This window comes from Mesoplodon mirus (assembly GCF_964341445.2).
Source record: "Mesoplodon mirus genome assembly, chromosome: 1".
NCBI lineage: Eukaryota > Metazoa > Chordata > Mammalia > Artiodactyla > Ziphiidae > Mesoplodon > Mesoplodon mirus.
In genome coordinates, this window is record NC_138976.1 from 57480009 (window position 1) to 57505689 (window position 25681).

Below are 25681 nucleotides of genomic sequence, written 5' to 3' on the forward strand. Positions count from 1 at the left end.
TGTTACAAGAGACAAGGAAGGACACTACATAATGATCAGGGATCAATCCAAGAAGAAGATATAACAATTATAAATATATATGCACCCAACATAGGAGCACCTCAATACATAAGGCAACTGCTAACAGCTATAAAAGAGGAAATCAGAAGTAACACAATAATAGTGGGGGATTTTAACACCTCACTTACACCAATGGACAGATCATCCACACAGAAAATTAATAAGGAAACACAAGCTTTAAATGACACAAAAGACCAGATAGATTTAATTGATATTTATAGGACATTCCATCCAAAAACAGCAGATTACAGTTTCTTCTCAAGTGCACACAGAACATTCTCCAAGACAGATCACATCTTGGGTCACAAATCAAGCCTCAGTAAATTTAAGAAAATTGAAATCATATCAAGCATCTTTTCTGACCACAACACTATGAGATTAGAAATCAATTACAGGGGGGGCTTCCCTGCTGGCACAGTGGTTCAGAGTCCGCCTGCCGATGCAGGAGACACGGGTTCATGCCCCGGTCCGGGAAGATCCCACATGCCACAGAGCGGCTAGGCCTGTGAGCCATGGCTGCTAAGCCTGCATTTCTGGAGCCTGTGCTCAGCAACAGGAGAGGCCACAACAGTGAGAGGCCCGCATACCGCAAAAAAAAAAAAAAAAAGAAATCAATTACAGGGAAAAAAACGTAAAAAAACACAAACACATGGAGGCTAAACAATACATTACTAAACAACCAAGAGATCACTGAAGAAATCAAAGAGGAAATCAAAAACTACGTAGAGACAGATGACAATGAAAACATGACAATCCAAAACCTATGGGATGCAGCAAAAGCAGTTCTACGAAGGAAGTTTATAGCAATACAATCCTACCTCAAGAAACAAAAAACATCTCAAATAAACAACCTACCTTACACCTAAAGGAACTAGAGAAAGAAGAACAAACAAAACCCAAAGTTAGTAGAAGGAAAGAAATCATAAAGATCAGAGCGGAAATAAATGAAATAGAAACAAAGAAGACAATAGCAAAAATCATTCAAACTAAAAGCTGGTTCTTTGAGAAGATAAACAAAATCGATAAATCATTAGCCAGATTCATCAAGAAAAAGAGGGTGAGGACTCAAATCAATAAAATTACAAATGAAAAAGGAGAAGTTACAACAGACACCGCAGAGATAAAAAACATCCTAAGAGACGACTACAAGCAACTCTATGCCAATAAAATGGACAATCTGAAGAAATGGACAAGTTCTTAGAAAGGTATAACCTTCCAAGACTGAATCAGGAAGAAATAGAAAATATGAACAGACCAATCACAAGGAATGAAATTGAAACTGTGATTAAAACTCTTCCAACAAACAAAAGTCCAGGACCAGATGGCTTCACAGGTGAATTCTATCAAACATTTAGAGAAGAGCTAACACCATGCTTCTCAAACGCTTCCAAAAAATTGCAGAGGAAGGAACACTCCCAAGCTCATTCTATGAGGCCACCATCACCCTGATACCAAAACCAGACAAAGATACTACAAAAAAAAATTACAGACCAATATCACTGATGAACATAGATGCAAAAATCCTCAACAAAATACTAGCAAACAGAATCCAACAACACGTTAAAAGGATCATACACAATGATCAAGTGGGATTTATCCCAGGGATGCAAGGATTCTTCAGTATATGCAAATCAATCAATGTGATACACCATATAAACAAACTGAAGAATAAAAACCATATGATCATCTCAATAGATGCAGAAAAAGCTTTTGACAAAATTCAACACCGATTTATGATAAAAACCCTCCAGAAAGTGGGCATAGAGGGAACCTACCTCAACATAATAAAGGCCATATATGACAAACCCACAGCAAACATCATTCTCAATGGTGAAAAACTGAAAACATTTCCTCTAAGATCAGGAATGAGACAAGGATGTCCACTCTCTCCACTATTATTCAACATAGTTTTGGAAGCCTTAGCGACGGCAATTAGAAAAGAAAAAGAAATTAAAGGAATATAAATTGGAAAAGACGAAGTAAAACTGTCACTGTTTACAGATGACATGATACTATACATAGAGAATCCTAAAGATGCCACCCGAAAACTACTAGAGCTAATCAATGAATTTGGTAAAGTTTCAGGATACAAAATTAATGCACAGAAATCTCTTGCATTCCTATACACTAATGATGAAAAATCTGAAAGAGAAATTAAGGAAACACTCCCATTTACCACTGCAACAAAAAGAATAAAATACCTAGGAATAAACGTACCTAGGGAGACAAAAGACCTGTATGCAGAAAACTATAAGACACAGCTGAAAGAAATTAAATATGATACAAACAGATGGAGAGGTATACCATGTTCTTGGATTGGAAGAATCAATATTGTGGAAATGACTATACTAACCAAAGCAATCTACAGATTCAATGCAATCCCTATCAAATTACCAATGGCATATTTTACAGAACTAGAACAAAAAAATCTTAAAATTTGTATGGAGACACAAAAGGCCCCAAATAGCCAAAGCAGTCTTGAGGGAAAAAAATGGAGCCGGAGGAATCAGACTCCCTGACTTCAGACTATACTACAAAGCTACAGTCATCAAGACAATATGGTACTGGCACAAAAACATAAATATAGATCAATGGAACAGGATAGAAAGCCCAGAGATAAACCCACGCACCTATGGTCAACTAATCTATGACAAAGGAGGCAAGGATATACAATGGAGAAAAGACAGTCTCTTCAGTAAGTGGTGCTGGGAAAACTGGACAGCTACATGTAAAAGAATGAAATTAGAACACTCCCTAACACCATACACAAAAATAAACTCAAAATGGATTAGAGACCTAAATGTAAGACCAGACACTATAAACCTCTTAGACGAAAACATAGGAAGAACACTCCTTGACATAAATCACAGCAAGATCTTTTTTTATCCACCTCCTAGAACAATGGAAATAAAACCAAAAATAAACAAATGGAACCTAATGAAATTTAAAAGCTATTGCAAAGCAAAGGAAACTACAAACAAGATGAAAGGACAACCCTCAGAATGGGAGAAAATATTTGCAAACGAATCAACAGACAAAAGATTAATTTCCAAAATATATAAACAGCTCACGTAGCTCAATATTAAAAAAACAAACAACCCAATCCAAAAATGGGCAGAAGATCTAAATAGACATTTCACCAAAGAAGACATACAGATGCCCAAAAAGCACATGAAAATCTGCTCAACACCACTAATTATCAGAGAAACACAAATCAAAACTACAATGAGGTATCACCTCACACCAGTTAGAATGGGCACCATCAGAAAATCTACAAACAACAAATGCTGGAGAGGGTGTGGAGAAAAGGGAAACCTCCTGCACTGTTGGTGGGAATGTAAATTGATACAGTCACTATGGAGAACAGTATGGAGGTTCCTTAAAATACTAAAAATAGAACTACCATATGACCCAGCAATCCCACTACTGGGCATATACCCTGAGAAAACCATAATTCAAAAAGAGTTATGTACCACCATGTTCACTGCAGCTCTGTTTACAATAGCCAGCTCATGGAAGCAACCTAAATGCCCATCGAGAGACGAATGGATAAAGAACATGTGGTACATATATATATACAATGGAATATTACTCAGCCATAAAAAGGAATGAAATTGAGTCATTTGTAGAGACATGGGTGGATCTAGAGACTGTCATACGGAGTGAAGTAAGTCAGAAAGAGAAAAACGAATATCGTATATTAACGCATATATGTGGAACCTAGAAAAATGGTACAGATGAACTGGTTTGTAGGGCAGAAACTGAGACACAGATGCAGAGAACAAACATATGGACACTAAGGGGGGAAAGTGGTGGCGGGGGGGTGATGAATTGGGAGATTGGGATTGACATGTATACACTGATATGTATAAAATGGATAACTAATAAGAACCTGCTGTTTAAAAAAATAAATTTAATTTAATTTAAAAAAAAACAAAAAGAAATCACTTTTAACTTCATCTCCAGCCAAGACAAGACCTGGACTTAATTAATTGATATCTTTTGGGGCAATTACGTGAGATGTTATTTAGTGTACGCTTTTATGGCATTTAAAATTTTACAACTTATAAAAGGTTTGGTCGCACTGTCCCATACAGTAGCCAATGGCCACATGTGGCTACTGAGCACTTGTAATGTGGCTAATCCACATTGGGATGTGCTGTTGTGTAAAATACACGCTGAATTTAAAAGACTTAGAACACAAAAAAGACTGTAAAATATCGTGTAATTTTTTATACTGATTACATATTGAAATAATATATTTGAAATGTGGGGTTACATAAAATATATTATTAAAGTTAATATCAACCATTTCTTTTTACTTTTTAATACAGCTACTAGAAAATTTTGAATTATAAATGTGGCTCACAGTCGTGGCTCATAGGACAATATATTTCTATTTCACAGCACTGCTGGAGACACTCACATGGTTTGTTTCCTAAGTGGATTCTTTGGTGAGCAGTGAGGTTTCTCTTGCAGTTGAAGCATTTCCCACAATCTATACAACAGTATGTTTTCTTTTTTTTTTTTTTTTTAATTAAATTAAATTTTTTATTTTTTTTGAAACTTTTTTTTTAAGTATTTTTTTTTTAATTTTTTGCCTTATAACAAATTTAATCAGTTATACATATACATATGTTTCCATATCCCCTCCCTTTTGCGTCTCCCTCCCAGCCTCCCTATCCCACCCCTCCAGGCGGTCACAAGGCACCGAGTATGTTTTCTTATTCACATGGATCCTCTTATGACCATGCAGTGCAGATTCATGAATGAGTGTTTTGTGACAGATATCACATGTGTATGGTTTCTCTCCTGTGTAGATCCTCTGGTGAAGACAGAGGCCCCAACACTGCATGAAGCCTATTCTCTAAGATTCTCTTTCCTGTGTGTGTTCTCTGCTGGAGGTCAAACTGAGGTTCAGCTTTTCTCACATACTCTACATTGGTATTGTGTCAATTCTACTTTGCCTTCATCAAAAATATGGCTAGTTAATTCCACTGTGACTCAATAGAAATTAAAAAGTAAATTTTTTAAAAAATTGGAATGACGTGCAGTTGTCTTAGGAAGGTCCGATGGCATGATATCTCCTTGGGAACCAATGTACTGTCTTATTTTCTTTCTTCAAGACTGCTCAGATTCTTCTGAGAACCTTCTCTGTTGACACCCTGAGCTTCTAGAATCCTCCTCCTCTAAGGCTTAGGAAGAAGATACCTCAGCATCCAATCTTTTAGAATAATTTCCTTCATTGCAATCCTTCACACCATTCACTTTTACAGAATGAGAACCATTCTGTAGCTAAGGATCCCAGACTTTAAGGAATGCTACCTTCCAGTATATGCCCCAGCTGTTCACAACTCTGCACACTTTCCTTTACAGAGATCTGAAGAGCCTTCAGCATGGAAACTGTAACTGCTCTATCACCAATTTATCAAGAACCTATTCCTGGGTGTGAATGTCCGACCTCAGTCACAGGCCTCAGTGCTGCTGTCTTGCTTTTTGAAAGTTAGTCTCCAGGATGACACAAAACCCTACGGCTCTGGCCCAGGTCTATGCCTAGATTTTTATACAAGACCATGAAATCTGAGGTCTGTAGCTATATTTAGTAGATAACTTCTAATCATCACTGAATCAGTGAGCAGATCCATATTCCAGTATCCGACTGAGACCTATCAGAGGAGTCTGCCCTGGTTTACCTTGGTGAGAGGGTCACTACATGTTCAGAAGTCTCCTTGCCTCTTGTCTGCAATGTTTACACAACGGGTAATCAACTTTAAAGTCTGATTTAAGCTAAAATTACTCCATTTATGTATGGTTGAAATGGAAGAAGTCCAAGCCTCACCTGGTAACCTCATAAGGCCACTCTCTGGACCTAATGATTAGTTTAAAGGGTACTCATTTTAGATGATCGATTTTGACTGAATTTCTGACTGAATTTCTTCCAAGAAATATGGTTTTATTAAATAATCCCTTTTTGCATGTAAAACTATATTGGTTTTCCTTATCTAATGATTTATTTGTCACATGACTAGAGTTTTACAGAAGACAAATAACAGACTTATGATTTTTAACCAATTTGGGTCACCTACCCCTTTATGAAAGCACTAGAATCCCAGAGAAAAGCACATACATCCTATGTGCATTTAATTCCAGGGAGTTCCCAGAACCACTGAGGCTGGTAAATTAACTCCAGTTTTTTAACCTGTAAGTTACATCTTGTTTTATTTGTGGATCCAGACTTTACTGTGTGGATAACTGAGTCCATACTATATTTTAAGCAAGAGTGTAACATGAATAGATTATAATTTTTGAAAGATGATGGCGTTAATCAAATCACATGTAGATCCATTCAAATGGTAACACATTGCCTTAAATTCAATTATTTTAGAATAATTTCTTAAATTATTTAAATATTTCAAGTGGGCTGAGAGGGATGGTTTCAGATTTGTATTTAAATCCCTGCTTTAATTCTAATTAGCTAGGGAATGTTGGGCAAGCCACTTGATGTCCTTCAGAAGCCTCAACATCCTCACCTGTACAAGAGAATCATAATAATAAGCCCACCTCTGTGTTGCTTTAAAGAATAAATAATAATATATCCGTAAAGTACCTGGTTATTTTTTCAATAAATTGTGATAATCTAATATGGTAACTGTACCATAAAGATTATGATGCTTTTCCCTTTGTAAGGTTATGTAAACAGAAGTTTCAGAGTTCATGAATGCTAAAACCTAGAATGTTCCTAAAACTAACTACAGTTAAGTCCTAAATGCCTAAATCCTAGTATTTTCCATCTTTCTTCACAAAACCCTCTTTTTATTGTTTTCAAGCCATTGTTACTCTGAATCTGAGACCTGCTCTTACAAAATTGAAAATTTTTATATGAAATCTGTATAATTGCAGAAAGAGGCTACAAGAGTTTGAATAGTGCTAAAAATCAAAATAATAAAATAGAAGAAAACATAACCTTTAGAGAAGCAAAAATCAAAGAAAGGACAGAAGAAAAATTCACTAGACCTAAGTCTTTAAACTGAAAGGCTAGGCAAGATGACTGAAAAAATTTCTGACATTTCCCAAATCCATAGGTAAAGAGAAAATCCTATGAACTTTAAGTTATAAAATAAAATCTATAAAATAAAGAATATTAGATTGACATCATTTCTAATTTGGCATCAGAATTCTCATCTGCAACACTAAATGAAGCAATGTATATGGAATTATGAGAGAAAGGTTTATATAACTTAATAAATCTAACCCCCCTCCCAAAAAAGACTAAGAATAATGTATGAAGACAAAAGAAATATTTTTCAGACAGAGTACTCTGAAAAATTTTCTTCAAGAGGTTCTCTAGTTAAAAGATAATGCAGAATGATTGCACAACTTTGTAAATATACCAAAAACCACTGAATTGCACACTTTAAAAGAATAGTTTTAATATGTGAATTATATCTCAATAAAGCTATTATTTTTTTAAGATAAAGCATAAGAAAGAACTGAAGTGGTAGAAAGATATAGCCTGCAAAGAACTTGTTCAGAATGAATACCAGAAGAATTTACAATCAAGACTTTAACATTTTTCAAATGTCACTATAAAGTTTAAAGCAATTGTTAAGAGAGGTTTTGGAGGGGAAAAGTAAAAAAAGAGAGAAAAAAAAGACAATCTGTCATAAAAATTCCAGATCACTTTAGCAAATTTAGTGGGGAGGGTTTTCAGGGGAAAGAAAACATAAAATTAAGATAAGAGATAACCTGAGATGAAATATTTATAACACATATGACAAAGGGTTAATATACATAAAACAAAAAAAGCTACAAAATAAGGCAGATCATATGATAGAAAAATGAGCAGAGATATAGATACGCAGATCACAGAAGAGGACGATTCATAATATCCAGTGTTAATGAGTGAATGGGGAATAAGCATTTTCAGGTTAAGCATACATTCATTCAGACTTTATGGAGGGCAATTTAGCAGTGTCCATAAAAATTCTAAATGAACAGCCTTTTTCCCATAAATTGCATTTGTAAGAACCTATCATATAGAAATACCCTTACATATGCCCAAAAGAAGATCTTACAAGGCATCTGTTATCTTAAAGAAATGGAAGAAGAAAACTACGTTTGCCAATAGAGAAATATTTAAAATATGACACAATCATATTATAGAATAGTCTTCAGCTATTAATAAAGATGCAAACAGATCTATGAAAAGATGTCCAACACATATTAAGTGGGAAAAAAAAGCAAGTTTTAGAACAATATACATATGAATAAGATATCCAATTTTAAAACACATGGAATGTATAGGCTTATAAATACTTTTTTATACATCTAGATATGGGGCTCCAATTTCACTGGAATTAGCTGGTCCCTGATTCCACGTGCCTGGATCTGATTCCAGATCACCCTAGCTTTGCCTATACTCCAGAGGAAACCAAGGCCAATACTTGGAGAAACCTCTGAGCCACTCTACTCTCCCTGAGCCTTTCCAGACTGTCACTTCCTAGTTTCCACCAGGGCCCAACAGGAAAGTGAATTTTTTAAAAAGAAGAAAAGAAAGAGAAAATGGTAAAAAGGAGAAATTTTACCACTTACTACTTTCACTACCTGCAAGTGCCATTGTTCGAGTTTTCAAAAATGTATGCACTACTTTTATTTTTTTATTAGTGGAAAAAAAGGAAGAAAAAAGATTTATAATCTCAAGGTGAGGAAGGACCACTGAACACAAAAAGAAGATTAAACCTGATCTCCTAGATATACAGTATGAGCAGAAATTTAAGTAAATAATGAAATAACCACCGTGTCTTTTATTTAGAACCTGCCTTCAGTCACAGTTTAGCACAGACACAAAAACATGTTAACTCGAGGAAGTAGACTTCTGAGAACATTTTCAGGATCTGGAATTAGCCCTTAGACAAGCAGGCTGGCTGTGTTTGAAGTACACAGGTACCCAGAAAGTTACTTAACAAATCAAAGTGAAGACTTTTAACCAAGGTGGAGGAGATCTGATTAGATATTATGACTAACTTGTTCATAGTATAATATGTTTGAGGGATGTCATTACCAAAAAAAGGCATATCCAACTGTCTAGTGGATAGTCCCTCTTCAGTGTCTCAATTGTGCCTCAAATTCAGCATATTCAAAACCAAACTTATGTTCTTCCCATTTACCTGGTCTTCTAATGTTTCCTATCTACCTGGCAGAGAAGCCAGAAATCAAGGAGTCACCTTTGATATATCCCTTTCAGTGATCCTCATATTCAATCTACCTCAAATGCTTCCCTCCCTAAATATCTCACAAATCCATCTATTTCCCTTCATCTCTAGGAAGCAACTATCATCCCTCACCTGAACTACAGTAACAGCCACCTAAAATCATCTCCCTGTACCTCTCTATTTGCCTATCCAAAACCCAGCACTTTTAATGTTATGTTCACACTGCAGCCAGAGTGGTCTTTTTGAAACCACTGATACTCAGCATATAAAAACACTTCAGTAGATTTCCCCTGTACTCGGGATAAAGACCCAAATCCTGTAGATCAGCCATCATGAATGTCTGATGGCTGAATTGTCTGACCCCTACTTCTCTTCCCAACCTCATCTCAAACCACTCTCCTCTTGCTCTTGAAATTTTTCAGGCCTTGCTAACTAATCATCTTCCCTCCCACCACAGCGACCTGGCACATGCTACTTCCTGTAACTGGAAAATTCTACCCTCTCCTATTTGCCTAGAAAAGTTTTATTCATTCCTCAGTCTCATGTCAAGTGTCACTTCATCAGCGAAGCCTTCCCTGTCCTCCATGACAAGGTCAAACTCCCACATTAAAGGCACTCTCAGCACAGTGTTCTTGTTTGAATGTAGTTTAATATATAATTGTGTGACTATGTGATTATGTCAATCTCTCTCTTTAAATGAAAAGCGTCATGAGTCCAATGACTATGTCTGCTTTCCTCACCATGATCTCACAGCACCTAGTAGAGGTATACAGGAGATATTCAATAAGTGTTTAATTAGTAGATGGATAGATGGATGGATGGAAGACAGCTAAGGTACTGAGGTACAGAGGTGACCTTTGAAGGTAATTTCTAGTTCTATAATTATGTGATTTTACATATGCACACTGAAATTACAGTATCATATATTTATTATTATAAAGTTTGTTATTTAGTTCATTACTAAATAAGCTAATATGAATGATATTACTAGTTGTGCTTATAGTCCTCTCTCTCTGAGATTGTACATTTAGCAAATGAGGGAATTGTAAATACTGGGAAGATAAAGTTAACATAATACCCTTTACATTATCAAGCAATGAAATAATCCTGTTATCTTTGACAATGACTCTCCATCCACTCAATCTCTCCTCCCTCTATCCCATTTTAATCTTTTTTTTTTTTGGGCTGTGCTGCATGACATTCGGGATCTTAGTTCCCCTACCAGGGATCAAACCTGTGCCCCCTGCAGTAGAAGCGCAGATCTTAACCACTGGACCTCTAGGGAAGTGCCCACTCCTCCCTCGATCCCAGTCAGAAACACAGATAGAATATCATCACCTGTACTTAAGTACAATTATGTTTTCAAAGCTAGAGCTGAGCTGAGAGGCTGAGAGATACCTATTTCCAGAGTCACGGCTTTACCCCAAGTTCAATCTTCAGTAATAATGTCCCAGTCTCCTCTCTGTTTTGAGAATTACCACTCCTTGTCCATTCATATGGTTACTATAGAAAGGATCCCAGCATACGAATATTCACACAATGAAGACACAGCCTGCAGAGGGTTAAATTGTCATCCCCCCCAAACCCGGAAAAAAAAAGAGTACCTAAGTCCTAATCCCTGGTTCCTGTGCATGTGACTTTATTTGGAAATAAGGTCTTTACAGATATAACTAAGGATCTTAAGATGAGATCATCCTGGGTGGGCCTTAAATCCAATGACTGGTATCCTTATCAGAGAAAGGAGAGAAGAGATTTGAAACACAGAGAAGAAGGTCATGAAAAGACAGAGGTGGAAATTGCAATTACGCAGACACAAGCCAAAGAACGTCAACGGTTGCCAGCAGCCACCAGAAGCTAGGAAAGAGGCATGGAACTGACTCTCCCAGCCTCCAGAAGGAACCAATCCTGCTGACACCTTGGTTTTGGGCTTCTGGCCTTCAGAATTGTGGAATAATAAACTTCTGTTGCTTTAAGTTTGTAGTCATTTGTTACAGCAGCCCTAGAAAACTAATACACAGCCCCTGGCAGAACCGACTGGTCCAGGAGTGAACATCTCACACATGCTGGTCCTTGGAAATCTGTGATTGTGGCCAAGAAATTCAAACCTCAGTCTGGCTATCTCTTATGGATAAGAGATGTTAACCCAGGAGCAGGTGGTGCCCTGTAGACTAGAAAGCAGAGAAGTCAGTTTGCAGCAAGAGAGAAGAGACACACAGCCTATATCCAATTTGTTTCTGAGGCCCAGGTACATCCCTGTTCTTAAGTCCTGTGGGACACCCCTTTAGCAAAAAAATTAAAATCACCCTTTTATGCTCAAACGAGTTCAAGTGGGTTTCTGTAACTCATAGCCCACAGAGTCCTGTCACACTCAAGAACCTTCTGCCAAAAGTCCTTTAGTAAAGATCGGCTGGAACAAGTCCTTCCTTGGGTAGCTGCCAAAACAAGCTGAACTGACTCAAGAACCCTCTAAGAGGGAGCAAAGGAAACTTCAGACCTGAGCTACAAGCGCAGTGACAGGAAACAATGCAAAAAAAAAGGTGGGAATATTAAAAAAGAATATATATATATATATATATATATATATATATATATATATATATATATAAAACTGAATCACTTTGCTGTACACCTGAAACTAACACAACATTGTAAATCAACTGTATTTCAAAAAAAAAAAAAATGTAAGCTCAATTTTCACTGGCATAAGAGCCAAACCCAGATCTCATCATAAGGAGTGTGGGTCAATAATGATGCTGAATATTCCAGAGAAAAAGAAAAGAAAAAAAATTTTGGTCAAGCTGTACAAACTATACTAATTAAAACCACCCAGAAAAATTGCTCTTCACTAGGTAAATACAGCACAATTACTACTGTGCATACGAATACCATATCTCAGGTTTCCTTTGGGGTTTATTTGATTACAGCATTAAATACTGCTCATGTATGCTCGGTCTCCTTTTGAAAAGACTACAATTAATGCTTGGTTCTTTAGTTTCAAAATATTCTAAATATGAGGTGCAAGGAAGTACCCATACTAATTTTTTGACAAGGGATGAGAATAACAAAAGTTTGCATTGAAGAGAATTATACAAACATCCCAAAAGAGGGCATCCTGTGAGGATGCCAAAAGAGGGTATCATGTGAGCAAATGGTACAAATGTAGCCAAGTCTCTTTTTAACTAGAAAGGGTAAGTGGTCAGTTTTAAGTACAGTAAGTCACCAGCAAATAAGAGAATGTTAAACACTAGATTAATGATCAAGTCATTTCCTAAATTTATAATAAAATTATATGAGAAAAGAGAGGCAGAGCCAGGAAGAAAGGGAGGAAATAAAAAAACAGTTCTGTGGAAACCATGGTTGACCCATAAATGACAAAAAATAATGTTTCTTTCAAAAAAATCTAAGAGATATAATGCTATTGAGTTTTTGCTTGGGAAAGTTCTAAGTACCAGAAAACAGCCTGATTTCTTCTGAAGCACTTTTCCATTATAAAAGTAACATGTATTTCAGTAATCACTTTTCTTAAATCACCTAAAAACACCTTAGCATAAATACAGGACTCTTACAATGGAATATTTTGTGACAAACAAAGCCTTCAACCAGATCAGTTAACTTAAAAAGAAATAGGGCAGAATGTCCTAGATGAGAAAAGTGGCTAGAATTACTTTTCTGGTTATGAGCTACAAGTTGAGAGAGATTCTGTAATTTTAGAGAAAGAAAAAGGATTCGAAAAAAGGAAAAGAGAACATCTGAAAACAAGCTAAAAGGCTTACGGAATACTTAAAAGACAAGATGAGGAAACAGACATGGTCCAAGAATTCTGTCATTGTCAGATAAGAGTTAAAATTAAATGAGTAATGATACCAATGTAGATGTAAACCCTGAAACCATCTCAAATTCATGAAAAATTCTCTGACTCCCTGGCTGCAAATGAAAGCATGCTAACTAAGACTGTCTTCCTCAAACTTTGGGGAAACCTCATAAAGCCATCCTTCTTTGGTTCTTCTTCTCCTGCCAAATAAAATAAAGAGAAAGAAGCTGAACAGTACAGAAAAGCTTCAATAATACAAGGTATGAATACAGCGTCTCCTTGGTTGCTAACCGTTTCCTACATGATAACAAAGCAATTAAGTGTTCCAAGGAACAGGGTCATCGACAAAAGAAAAGACCCTAAGAGATAAGAATTTTCTCATGAAATTACCCTAAATCTTAACTGCAAATAGTTCTCAAAGTCATTTTTAATCTAACTGGACCCTCATCAATCCATGATCAAAAAGACTCACTGGATCCAGCAGCTTTAGCCGGGACCCATTATGGGCATTTATTAATATCCTATTTGAGATTTATTAAAAAGTAGCCTTTAGGAATCTCAGAAAATAGACTTTAATCTCTCACACCCTGATACATTTTTTCCCCCAAATACATAAATTGCAGGTCCCTTCCCTGCTTGAAAGCACAAAAGGAACACAAATGAAGTGCTAGTTTATCTAGAGCATAACCGTCCTACCAAACACATTTTTTGAAAGAATGGGTGGCGGGTCGGGGAAGCAGCTGAACTGAAATTACAGGCTGTCATGACATCTCAGTATCGAAAACTAAATACCTGGTTCCACAGGAGAGTACTGTTTTTATTCACAATCCCGTTACTAAGCAACTATAACAATGGCTGCATGAGCTTTCTAGAAGCTAGTGCAGTTAAGGGAGGGGGCGGGGATCTAAGGAAAGAAAAATGAGGAAACTCCTTGCTTTGGGAATCTTTATCATAGGATAAACTCAATGTAAAAACAAAACCAAAAACAATCTAAACTTAAAACAAGCAGTTCCTTAAAGGATAAGAAAATGACATGCTACTATATATATCACTCACCCTAATTTTATTTAATTTCAAAATTTGCATTTAACTGGTGATAATAATTTCCTTACTGTGTGTTCTCTGTATCCACCTTCTTTCCTTCACCCTCCCTAGGGAATAATTTTTTTTTTCAAATTTCCTTACTGATTAAAAGAACATTTTCAACCTCTTAAATCCACTTCTTTGTTTACAGAAGCTATAAAAACTAGTTTACAATTGTTTCATGTTGCCTCAGCTTTGAACCGAGAACACTCTGGACATCAAACTATTCCTTTGAAGGGAACAATCTCTCAAACAGAGCCAGACACTTTCCCAGACACTCCCTGAAGTTTAGACAACCAGAGCTTTACCAATGTCAGGTCTTATTCAAAGTTAGACTATACAATGTAGCAGGCTCTAGACCAATGTTTCTCAAATTGTGGGTTGGATTTGGGGGCGGGGGGTGGTTAAGAGGAGGCAGCTTTTCATACATGTTCCAAGGGAATTTACATATTAGACCTGCAAAGAGCCAAGGAGCAGGTTATAAGGCTAGGAGAGAGAACCTCACTGACTTTTCCTCCATCTTTCCTTGCAGCTTTCAACATTTACTGCAATGCTGAGAAAGCTCTGGAAGCTACAACTTCTAAATATCTATTCCACAGAAGGATGCTGCTTCTCTCTCCTCTTTCCCTCTTTCTCTCTTCCTTTCTCTCCATCTCCCTCTCTCCCTCCCTTCCTCTCCCTCTCCCTCTTTCCCTCTCCCTCTGAAGAATGTTAGGATGCTAGGTAGGCAAAATGAAAAAATACAGTTTTAGACTCATTCTTCTGCATCAAAGCTGAGCAATCGTTGTGTGGCTCTGTTCCCAAGGTGCCTCTAGACTGCCATAAATCTCTATTTTAAGAAGAGAAAGCCACAGACAAGAAGAAATTTAAACACTGGAAACTGAAGATCCAAAATGTCTCAGCCAAGAACCACAGGGAAATGACAAAGTCATTTTTGTTTTTAGATCCCAAAGACAAAGATGGTTTTCTGTCTCAGAAGATTCCCTGAGGAGCATTTGGAGGAGGAGGCTGTTTGGGTCCCTGTTTTTAATTAAATTTAATTTCTTAAATTTGATTCTCATTTTGCTTTCGTTAAGGCATAAACAATACAAAGTATAGTCTCTGTAATCACTACAAACCACAAAGCTCTACTACTTGAAATAAAACAAAGGAAATTCTTCAGAAAGAATCCTTACCTCTACTGACAGCAATAAAGAAAACCAAGCACTTATGTAACACATTTCACGATCAAATTGATGCAAAAGTTAAACTGGTTAGCTTCAGAACCTACTCTGTCTACATCTCCTGTGGCTAACAAGTTAGACAACATGAACACTCCAAGAAACTTTAAAAAAAGTTTTTTCAGGATCCTTCAATTGTTATAATTCCTATATTTGCTTACCATAAAATTCAAGGCTTTCTTCTATATATTGGCCATATTTCCAAAGACCCCTGAAAACGAATGGTAACCTATATGTGTAAGATTACTCATTGAAGCACTGCCTATAATTGCAAATAATTGAAAAATATAGGGAATTGGTAAATTACGGCACATTCATACAATGGAATATTATACAGCCAGAAAAAAATAGAAAGCACTTTATGTATGGTAAGGAATGATGTCTAAGATATTTTTTTCATTGAAAAATGCAAACTAAGGAATACTATGTATAGTAGGCTACTAATTTTTTTAAGAAAAAACATGTACATATAAATTTTCAGTTACATGTACATACAGCATCTTTAGAAGGATAACAAGACCTGTTAAGAGTTCTACCTGAGGAGAAAAACTGAGATACAGAGGAAAGACAGAGAATTTGCCTCCTACGCCCTTTTGAATTTTTTACCATGTGAACATGTTGCTAATTCAAAAAATGTATTTTTTAATTTAAAAAAATCTAATATTACTGACAAATTTTCACATACACAGATGACATGCTGATCCACTATCAGCAAAGCTTATGCTTTTCGGTTTACGATAGTGATGATGGACTTATACTGATGTGTGAAGGATATCCCACACCAGCATAATTTTCTAAAAGGACATTCTGGAGTTAAAGGTATAACCTAACTTGCTCTAATTATCCCTTAGTCAGAGACATTAGCTGGCCCCTGGCCCCTTTAGCTGCTGATACTCTTACTTTTGGATATAAACAGTACAACTAGACAATGCAAGGAGGTTCTATGTTTGTGAATTTTAAGGCATTTGAAAATATTTAGGGAGGAACTAATACTACTACCTGCATTTAAAAAAAAAGGGTGAGGCAAAATCTAGGTGGCTTGCTTAAGGGCAACCAATAAGTTACAAAAAGAGAGACACATTAAAACTTAACCTTTTAGGACTTCCCTGGTGGTACAGTGGTTAAGAATCCACCTGCCAATGCAGGGGACACAGGTTTGAGCCCTGGTCTGGGAAGATCCCACATGCCATGGAGCAAGTAAGCCTGTGCGCCACAACTACTGAGCCTGCGCTCTAGAGCCTGCGAGCCACAGCTATTGAGCCCACATGCCACAACTAACTGAAGCCCACGCGCCTATAGCCCGTGCTCTGCAACAAGAGAAGCCACCGCAATAAGAAGCCTGCACAGTGCAATGAGAAGCCCGCGCAGTGCAACAAAGACCCAACACAGCCAATAAATAAATAAATAAAAACAGTTTTAAAAAAACAAAAAAAAACTTAACCTTTTAAATGCTGCCTCAAAACTAATTTTTTAATGGATATACAATAGGATCCTTCTAAAAACATTTGTTTGAGTGTGTACGCGTGCATGCATGTGCACGTGGGCATGCACACAAAGAAAAAGACAGAAAATGAGTTAAGTTTTTAGCCATGATTGAACCTTACTTATTCAGAAAGATTTGGTCATCTACTAACTGCTGAAGAGTGTGCTAGAGACAAAAATACAGGTTAAAAATAGAAATATATTGTGAAAGAGCAAGTAGCCCAGCTTAGAAGAGGGAAGTGTCTAGGCAAGAGAGGTGACATCTGAGCTGAGCCTTGAAGGATGAAGAAGATGATATCAGAAAGAGAAGGGGAAGGAACATTCCATGCAGAGGTTCAGCATGCACAGGCTCAGGAACAGGGAACAGGTATGCATGGCTTAGAGGAGGGTTCATGGCAGAAAACGCAGGTTGAACAGAAGGTGGGAACTAGTTTGGGAAGGGCACGTATACCACACTAGAGGGCTTGGACTTATAAATGTAGATAGCAGAATATAAAGAAAAAAAATCAAAGCTCCAAAAAGATGCAAAGAGATGATGTAAGGGAACAAAATAAGATTTGTGAAGAAAGGTTAAAAGGCCAGAGGTTACTTAACCTAATAGAACTCAAGCCTAGGAAGGAACTGTCCACACATTGATGGTTACAGCTGTACTCCGTCTCCACAGAAGGCAGAAAAAAAGATTAAGTATTTAGCTCTGATGATACTACAGTAAAGGTGAGTAAGAAACATTAGGAGAACAAGTAACCCCACTGAGAAGGAGGCGGGGGCCTGGGTAAGAGTTGGGAGAAGGGGACAGAAGCTCAAATGATTTAAAGCAGGCAAAACTGAGGGCATATAGATCAAGACCATTTCTTGAAGCAAAGAGTGGCACCTCCTTTTCAGGGAGTATTTTACAAGAGATGCTCACTTCCATGGGATGGTGCAAATACAGTCTTGTTTGACCACCTCAGAATGCCCATTTTATCCCCTGGGATTCCATTAACCTCAGTCTGTGAATGGAATAAATATGGTCATTCCAAACAAATTCAAAGAACATTATTATTTGGAATAATCAGGGGAAGACATGTCTAAACCACAAAATGCTTTTAAAGAAATTAGTACTGTTATTTTCTAACGCATGCACTGATGCTAAAGGCTGACTAAGTATTGCTAATAGTGTATAAACTTTACCACTGTGGAATAATGCTTATGGGCAACCTTCTTTCTTAAAATAAGTCAGGAATTTGTACTGCAAACTGTGAGTTATAAACTACTTAGCTATTTCTTAAAAAGAGCAATGACAAAATAAGCAGAGCCCCAAAACTTAAGTACAGCAAATGACCACAAATCCCCAAACTTTTAGAGCTTAAATTAGCATGTTCTCACCACATATGAAATTTCAACTGCATGACATTTTTAGGGAAAGGAAAACAACTGGCAAGTAGGATGAATGGTGACCCTTAATGGCACATGAATGAATTTTTTCCTAAAAATTTAAATCATTAACTGATCAAACATGAAGGAAAGAGCACCTGGTTGATGGAATCAGGTTGAGAATCCCATTGAGAACATAGCTGAACTCCGCAAGATCCTGAGCGACAAGGGCTACCAGACCCTCACAGCAGGCTGTTCGAACCACGACATTATCACTGCAACACTTCTCCCACAGCAAGTTCAAAGCAGGAGTCTGAAATCAAACCAGTGATTAAAACACACGTCTGATGAGCAGCAATGCATGTACACCCCCAGCCATTCATCAAAGTGTAATTCGGGGCTTCCCTGGTGGCGCAGTGGTTGAGAGTCCGCCTGCCGATGCAGGGCACACGGGTTCATGTCCCGGTCCGGGAAGATCCCACATGCCGCGGAGCGGCTGGGCCTGTGAGCCATGGCCGCTGAGCCTGTGCGTCCGGAGCCTGTGCTCCGCAACGGGAGAGGCTACAGCAGTGAGAGGCCCGCGTACCGCAAAAAAAAAAAAAGTGTAATTCGTTCACAGTAGGCTAACTTTCCTCTACAAAAACCATGTCACACCATTTGTAGAATACACTAAAGTCAGTTTTCCAAGAGAGGTAATGGATATGTTCTGATATAGCAACTCTCTCTCATCTGGTGTCTTTGCTGCAAAATGAGGCTGGCTGCAGAAGTATGACCTGAGTTCGAGCAACACAACTACTAGGAGATCGAAACTATGACTTGGCTCCAGCACTGTGTTCTAACTAAGCCATTTAACCAGACATGAACAATACCAGCATATCAGTTAGTCTAAGTTGGACTCCAAATCATACCTATGCTTCAAGCCCTAAATGGCAGTAACATTTTCAGAAAATGTTCCTGCTCTCCTCCCACCAACCTCTATCACCCACGTGCCACCCCACTGTCCCCCACAATGCCCCTGCCCCAAGTGATTGAAGCTGAATGTGGACCCAGAGGAAGGAGACAGAAGTAGGACAGGCTACGAGCAAGCTGCTGGTTCCATGACTACAAACAAAAGCCTAGAAAAAGTGTTTTGCGCAAGGAAGACTGTGACTTCTCCCCCTCACACTGTGAACCTGTCACCTTTGACAGGAAAGCACCGGAAGGACACATAGATACATATAAGTTCTTTATTTTGAAAAATCCTATAAAAACAGAGGTTCTAGCTTTTATAACTTTCTCAGGAACTCATGATCCTCCCCTCAAAAACAAAGGTTCACTACTATTTGAATGTATTGTGGGTTAAGTCCATTTAGATTTTACATGTTGTTTGGGGGATTTTTTTTTTTTTAAAGAACACAAAATGAAGCTATTTTTCCTTCCTCGTGACATAATTTATTAGGGAAACATACAATCTGGAGAAAAAAAAATTAAGATTCCCCAGCTCCCATAGGATAACTAAAAGAATGAAAATCAACATTAAATTGTGCCAACTTTCCCACAGTAGCTGGCTCTGAGAGCCTCTTCAGTCTTAGAATCCCGCTAACATAACAATACAATTAACAGTCACTGAAGGGAAGAAATATTTATATTCCATTTCTTTTATTCAGAAGGAAATTGTATTCACCTGTATAGACAATACCAAAGCGTTCTAAATGTCATCACTCCACTACTAAGCCAGAATAACAAAATAAATGAATAAAAAAACTGTTGCCTCAGGTAATACTGTGCCCTCATGGAAGTAAGCATTCATTTATTAGAAGAGGAAACATTTAGTTACAGGGATTTGACATTCAGTAAATCCTGGCAGTTTAAGTAAAAACACTAGATCTTCTCAGAGTACATAATGTGATTATCGGCAGGATTAAGATCAGAATTCTCAGAAAACCTAATTTATATGACTACATACAAACACCAGATAAATGCCAGTTAGTGAAGTATGCCTCTACATTGACTTCAACATGTCAGCAGAAGCTGTAAAGAGATGTAACTTGAAGCAGCTAATAAAAAGGAATGTGAGAGAAAGGAAATCAACTTATTTCTGTTATGAAAAAAAAATCTTATTTCCATCACCTATATTCTCCATAGAGTGACCTTAGAGGACCTACTTAAGCAGAGCTTCCCATCAGCATGTCAAAATACACAACACTGGTCAACCAAAACCCAAGTGGTAAATATGTCAGTAAGCTGGCATTGCTTCAACTCTTAGCATTCAACTGCTCTATGAATGGCACAGAATTTTTCCTCCAGCTCTTCCTGTCAGGGGATGACCTTTCCAACTTAGAATGCATATTTGGGGCTATACCTAAAGCATGAGAAATCTCCTACACCCAAACAGAGCCACTATGTTCACTTCCTCCATTAAACAAAAAGATTCCCTCAGCAGTAACCCTATCAGCCTTCTCTAAAGCATGCCTACCCTCCTTCCACCCATGTTATTTTTCATTAATAGTCATAAGAATACTCCCCTTCACCCCTTCCATATCTCATTCCTGGAGTGTTGTTACAAATTTTAAAGTTTAAAAGAAAATCATGGCGGGCTTCCCTGGTGGTGCAGCGGTTGAGAATCTGCCTGCCAATGCAGGGGACACGGGTTCGAGCCCTGGTCTGGGAAGATCCCACATGCCGTGGAGCAACTGGGCCCATGAGCCACAATTACTGAGCCTGCGCGTCTGGAGTCTGTGCTCCGCAACAAGAGAGGCCGCGATAGTGAGAGGCCTACGCACCGCAATGAAGAGTGGCCTCCGCTTGCCACAACTAGAGAAAGCCCTCGCACAGAAACGAAGACCCAACACAGCTATAAATAAATAAATTAAAAAAAAAAAAAGAAAGAAAGAAAATCATGGCAAACAAACAAAAAAAGGCAAAATCATTTCTGTAGTGACTGAACTGTGAGGAAAACAAAAGAAGTGCTTATGCAGTCCAGCTAGCAGCAATATCTGAATAGAACTAAAGTACAAAGCTAAAGACAGACCTGGTTTGTGGACTGATGGATCTTTCCTGAAAAACCATTTTCCTTTAGAACTGCAGCAATAAGATGACCTGCAGCCTAAAAAAACAAACAAAATTAATGAATACATTCCCTTGGAAGTTCTCGCTCAATAGTTAATTTGAAGGTAACTAATAGCAGTACTAGTTGATAGGGTATGCCAGTCACTCCCATTCATAGAGTGTGTGCTTTGCAGAAGGCACTGTATTGGCACTCCACATACATAATCTCTTATCTTCATTAACAACCCTCAAGGTAAGCATTTTATCCTACATTTTATCCCAATAAGAAAACTATGGTTCATAGATGTTGAGAAAATTGCTGGAATTTCAGTTTAAATTGCTGTCACTTAGTATTAGAAGATAATTTGAGATTGCTTAATCCATTAAACCATGAGAAAAGTGAGAAACTCCACAATTTTTAAAATCATCTTTGCAACTAAATGAAACGCATCATTCTTCATCATGCCCTTAACGAAGATCATCATCCCCATCTTCATGATTATGGCCCACACAGATTTGAACCAACAGGTCCTCCCCTCACCACGACCATTCTCCTTCCTCTATGCTCTGTGATTTAATTTTTTTATTGGTTTCTCATAGGTTTCAGCCCCTTAATAAGCTTTCAGCCTCATAAATCTCTAAAATTTTCCCATATCTTCTTTGGTCAAAAAGCCAGTAATTAAAACTAAGATTCTTATAGGAGAGCTGATTCCATAAATACATAAATGTCATTATTTACCATCACCTCAACTCCACTCTCCTAGTTTTTCAGCACCACACAGCACTGCTGTCTTAGAGCCACAGGCTAGCAACAATGACAGCCATGCTATGTATGGGTTGGGAGAAACTTTGCTACGGCAACAACTGTTCAGCCTGCCCTTGAGACCAATGTCTGAAAAGACTATGAATACCTGTCAGTGTTGCAAAGATGCCCAAAAAGCTCAAATAAAAACAAAGCACCTACTCCTTCGTTTCTTTTTGTATTTCACACATTGTAATTGAATTCAGACCTCAATGCTTGATGGTCTAAGTTTTACAATACAAGTCACACATTTACATGAATTTTAAGTTTAGATCAATGAACTGTCTCTTACCTCTTTGTTAAAGGGATAGTAACAAAGAATTGAGGACCAGTGAATAGTTTCAGTTCCTGTTTACAAAATATACCATATTTCATTGAATGTAACTGGCCATCAACTGCAAGATACACCATTATTTTATGTACCACCAAGAAAGAAAAGAAGTCTGCCAACTAATTTGTGTTATACAATGCTTCTTATAATTTAAATTTTTGATTTTATATTAATGAAAGAGCTCTTTCAGACTCTTAGAAAATCATGGCCAACTTCATAAATGTGCAGGCAATACCAACTGTATAATGACTGCTGCCATCAATTACTAGGTACAACCCAATTTCACAGATGTTAAAATGTGAAAAAATGTGTGTGAATCAATGAAATATGGCACTAACACTGAGCAGTGGTTACAAAAGAACAATAAGAAGTATTCAGAGGACAGGGCACAATTGCAAGAACCTACTGAAACCAATATGAAACACAACAAGGACAAAAAAAAGCTACTGTTCATATTTAGAAAAAGGACTAAAAGAAAAAAGCTTAATGATAAACATCCCCCCATTGCCCACCAAATTCAATTTCTCTAATTTACCTTCCAATTTATCTCTCTAACAAATCAGAGAATATAGCCTAAATTGATTTTAAAATACAAAATCCAAGTATAAATCAGCCTATACTGCTACTTAAGTTTTCCGTAACAGAACAGTTTAAATAGATATCGTACACTAGACAATACACTTTTCACTTAATTGTAACAGCAACACAAATAGGCATTTCTTGATTTATCTATGCTAATAAAGGGACTCCAGGTACAGAAAAATAAAAACTGTGGACAGCATCCTCCAAGCATTCATCTTCTTCTTCATGGTAAGCACCTGTGCTGCACAGGATATGACTCCAACCCAGTCAGGTAGAAGGGAATCTTGCATAAGGAGTGTTCTACTCCTCATGGAAGGGTTCCCCACTACCCAGCTAAGTCAATTCCCACAGCAGGCATCTCCGAAGGTAACTGTTGAAAGTATCCAAGACGCTGTACGTTGGTAAGTCTTCAGGCAGGCTTCTGCTGGCCCCTTAGCTTTACTCTCACAAGAAAAGACGGTAGCTATTATGGTACCTTGATTAACAGGGATGCTTCTAGTTAGCTGAAGGCTAACCAGAAAATCAGTTCTGTTTTCACCCTAATAACTGAAAAGCTCTTCTAAAATAAATTATCACAATCTTCTACCTGAGTTAGCATGTAGATCCAATTTTTTAATCCAGGATATTTTACCTATTGAATGTCATTATTATAAATATCTTTATTCTTAATGTTGTACTGTGGTAGAATATACCTGTTTCAATATTAATCTCTCATATTCTGTAGATGTATAACCATTTAATTCTGTTCCTAATAATTAATTATAGACCAAAAAATATATATTCAAGGATTAATCAAGGTTTTTATCTCTAAGAAGAAAAGTATGACATAAATGAAAGCAGAGATTGGTCAATTTCAATATTTACTTTCCTATGTCATACATAAATTTTCAAATTAACTGATATAAAAGTTGTTTATTAAGATATATTTCAGTACATATAAGAATAAAAATATTTAATGTTAAAAATATAAAATTCAATTAACAATCCACCAAAAATGTTTGTTTGTTACCATGAAGCATAAACAAACAAATAAAATTACCTGTGATTGGATAAGAGAATTTGGAAATTCAAACCTTTTCCTGATATCATCTGACATTTTTACTTCTCTCACATGTACGTAAGCAGATTCTGTAATCAAAACAAAAGAATATCTGTTAGTCCGGAAACGGAGTTCAAACCAACTATTTGTCAAATAACATGAAAGTAATTCATTCCAAAGACAACAATGGACATAAAGCACAGGGCTCTGCAGAGCAATCCCTTGGCATACCCTTCCCTGTTAACAACTTCAGCCCTCAAATGCCATGACTGATAAATAAACTAAAAATGCCCAACAGTTCTTAGTTTTTCCCATTAGAGCAAACCCTGAAACAGATGAATTCACTCCACAGAAACAAACAAAAAAATCCAAAAGTTCAAGCCTAAATAACAGGATTTTAAAAGTTCAACCACACGTTTGAAATAGAAATTAATTCTTCTGTGGATCAAAACTTCTGAGGGAGAAAGAATCAAACTTTCACAAAATTGTTTAAATTATGCCTCACTCTGGTACAAGCTTCCGTTTAATCATGAATCCAACTGTTAGTGACAAGTGTGAAGCATTGGTGAGCTTTTTCAGGAAGTACAGAAATGACCTAGAAATTCACACATCAAAACAGAACCCGTGTCTTCTAAAAGAGGAACAAGCAAGCAATTAGCACCAACTTTTAATATTTACATCACACCTCTCTGACTCCTACTGGGCTCTCAAGTACAACAACAACAACAAAATCATGGAGAAGGGCAGGTGGCAAAGTGGAGGCACAAAACTAATAAGAAGATTTCCCAAGGATACCAATTTATCCAATTCCCATGCAGCACTGAACCCAGCAAATTACACCACTCTAAAAAACAGGATGCTTTAGGCCACCTACTTATTACAGTATAACTTAAAAAAAAAGTTTGTCAGTACTGTTCTCTAAGTCACCTTATAAAAATAACAGGCAACAAAACCAAGCTTTCCTGATCTCAAAAATGGAAGCTTCTTGTGTTGAACCTGCAGCTCTTTCTCACTATTCTCCTCCCTTTCGTCCAAAGCCCAACTCCCTGAATAAATAATTTATACTACCTTTCTTCCTCAACATCTAAACTTTGCTACGGCAAAGTCCCTTGAATTGGACATTTCACAGCACTGAAACAACATGTTCTAAGACTGCCAACCATGTCCCCTGTCTAATTTACCCATTAGCTTTTCAGCAGGTCACAATTTCTTCAACTTCCCCGTTGTATTAATCTCACCTTTCTTGAGATGCTCTTCTCTTTTGTTCCATAAGACATCACAACAGATTTCCCAAAGTGTGTGCCTGGGAAACCCAAGATAGAGCTCTCCTCGAGAGGAAAAAAGAATTTTGTAGGGACACATATTGCCATCTTGAAGATTCAAAGAGTAAACAAAAAACCAAATAATACATGAAATATGTTAGAAGGTGATACAATGGAAAAAAATAAATCTGATCTCTTTTTCTATGAGTTTGTTTTTGTTTTGGGGTTTTTTTTTTTGCGGTACGCGGTCCTCTCACTGCTGTGGCCTCTCCCGTTGCAGAGCACTGGCTCCGGACGTGCAGGCTCAGCGGCCACAGCTCACAGGCCCAGCCGCTCCGCGGCATGTGGGATCCTCCCGGACCAGGGCACGAACCCGTGTCCCCTGCATCGGCAGGCAGACTCTCAACCACTGCGCCA

At 37.4% G+C, this 25681-nt stretch overlaps 1 protein-coding gene across 6 annotated transcripts in view; it reads right to left on the minus strand.

Moving 5' to 3' along the window:
- The window catches only part of FOCAD (focadhesin), a 318435-nt gene that overhangs the window by 267213 nt on the left and 25541 nt on the right, over window positions 1-25681 (minus strand). For 5 of the 6 annotated variants that reach the window (XR_014293267.1, XM_082612332.1, XM_082612335.1 and 2 more), the window contains 3 exons: window positions 24003-24091; window positions 21232-21306; window positions 18380-18534 (listed from right to left, as the gene is read on the minus strand). Coding sequence is in view for 5 of the 6 variants with exons in the window: in XM_082612332.1 (XP_082468458.1) it covers window positions 18380-18534; window positions 21232-21306; window positions 24003-24059 (287 nt within the window). In the remaining variant the exon portion in view is untranslated. Of the gene's footprint in view, window positions 1-18379; window positions 18535-21231; window positions 21307-24002; window positions 24092-25240; window positions 25328-25681 lie in introns of those variants that run through there. The other variant, XM_082612333.1, reaches the window with a different exon arrangement.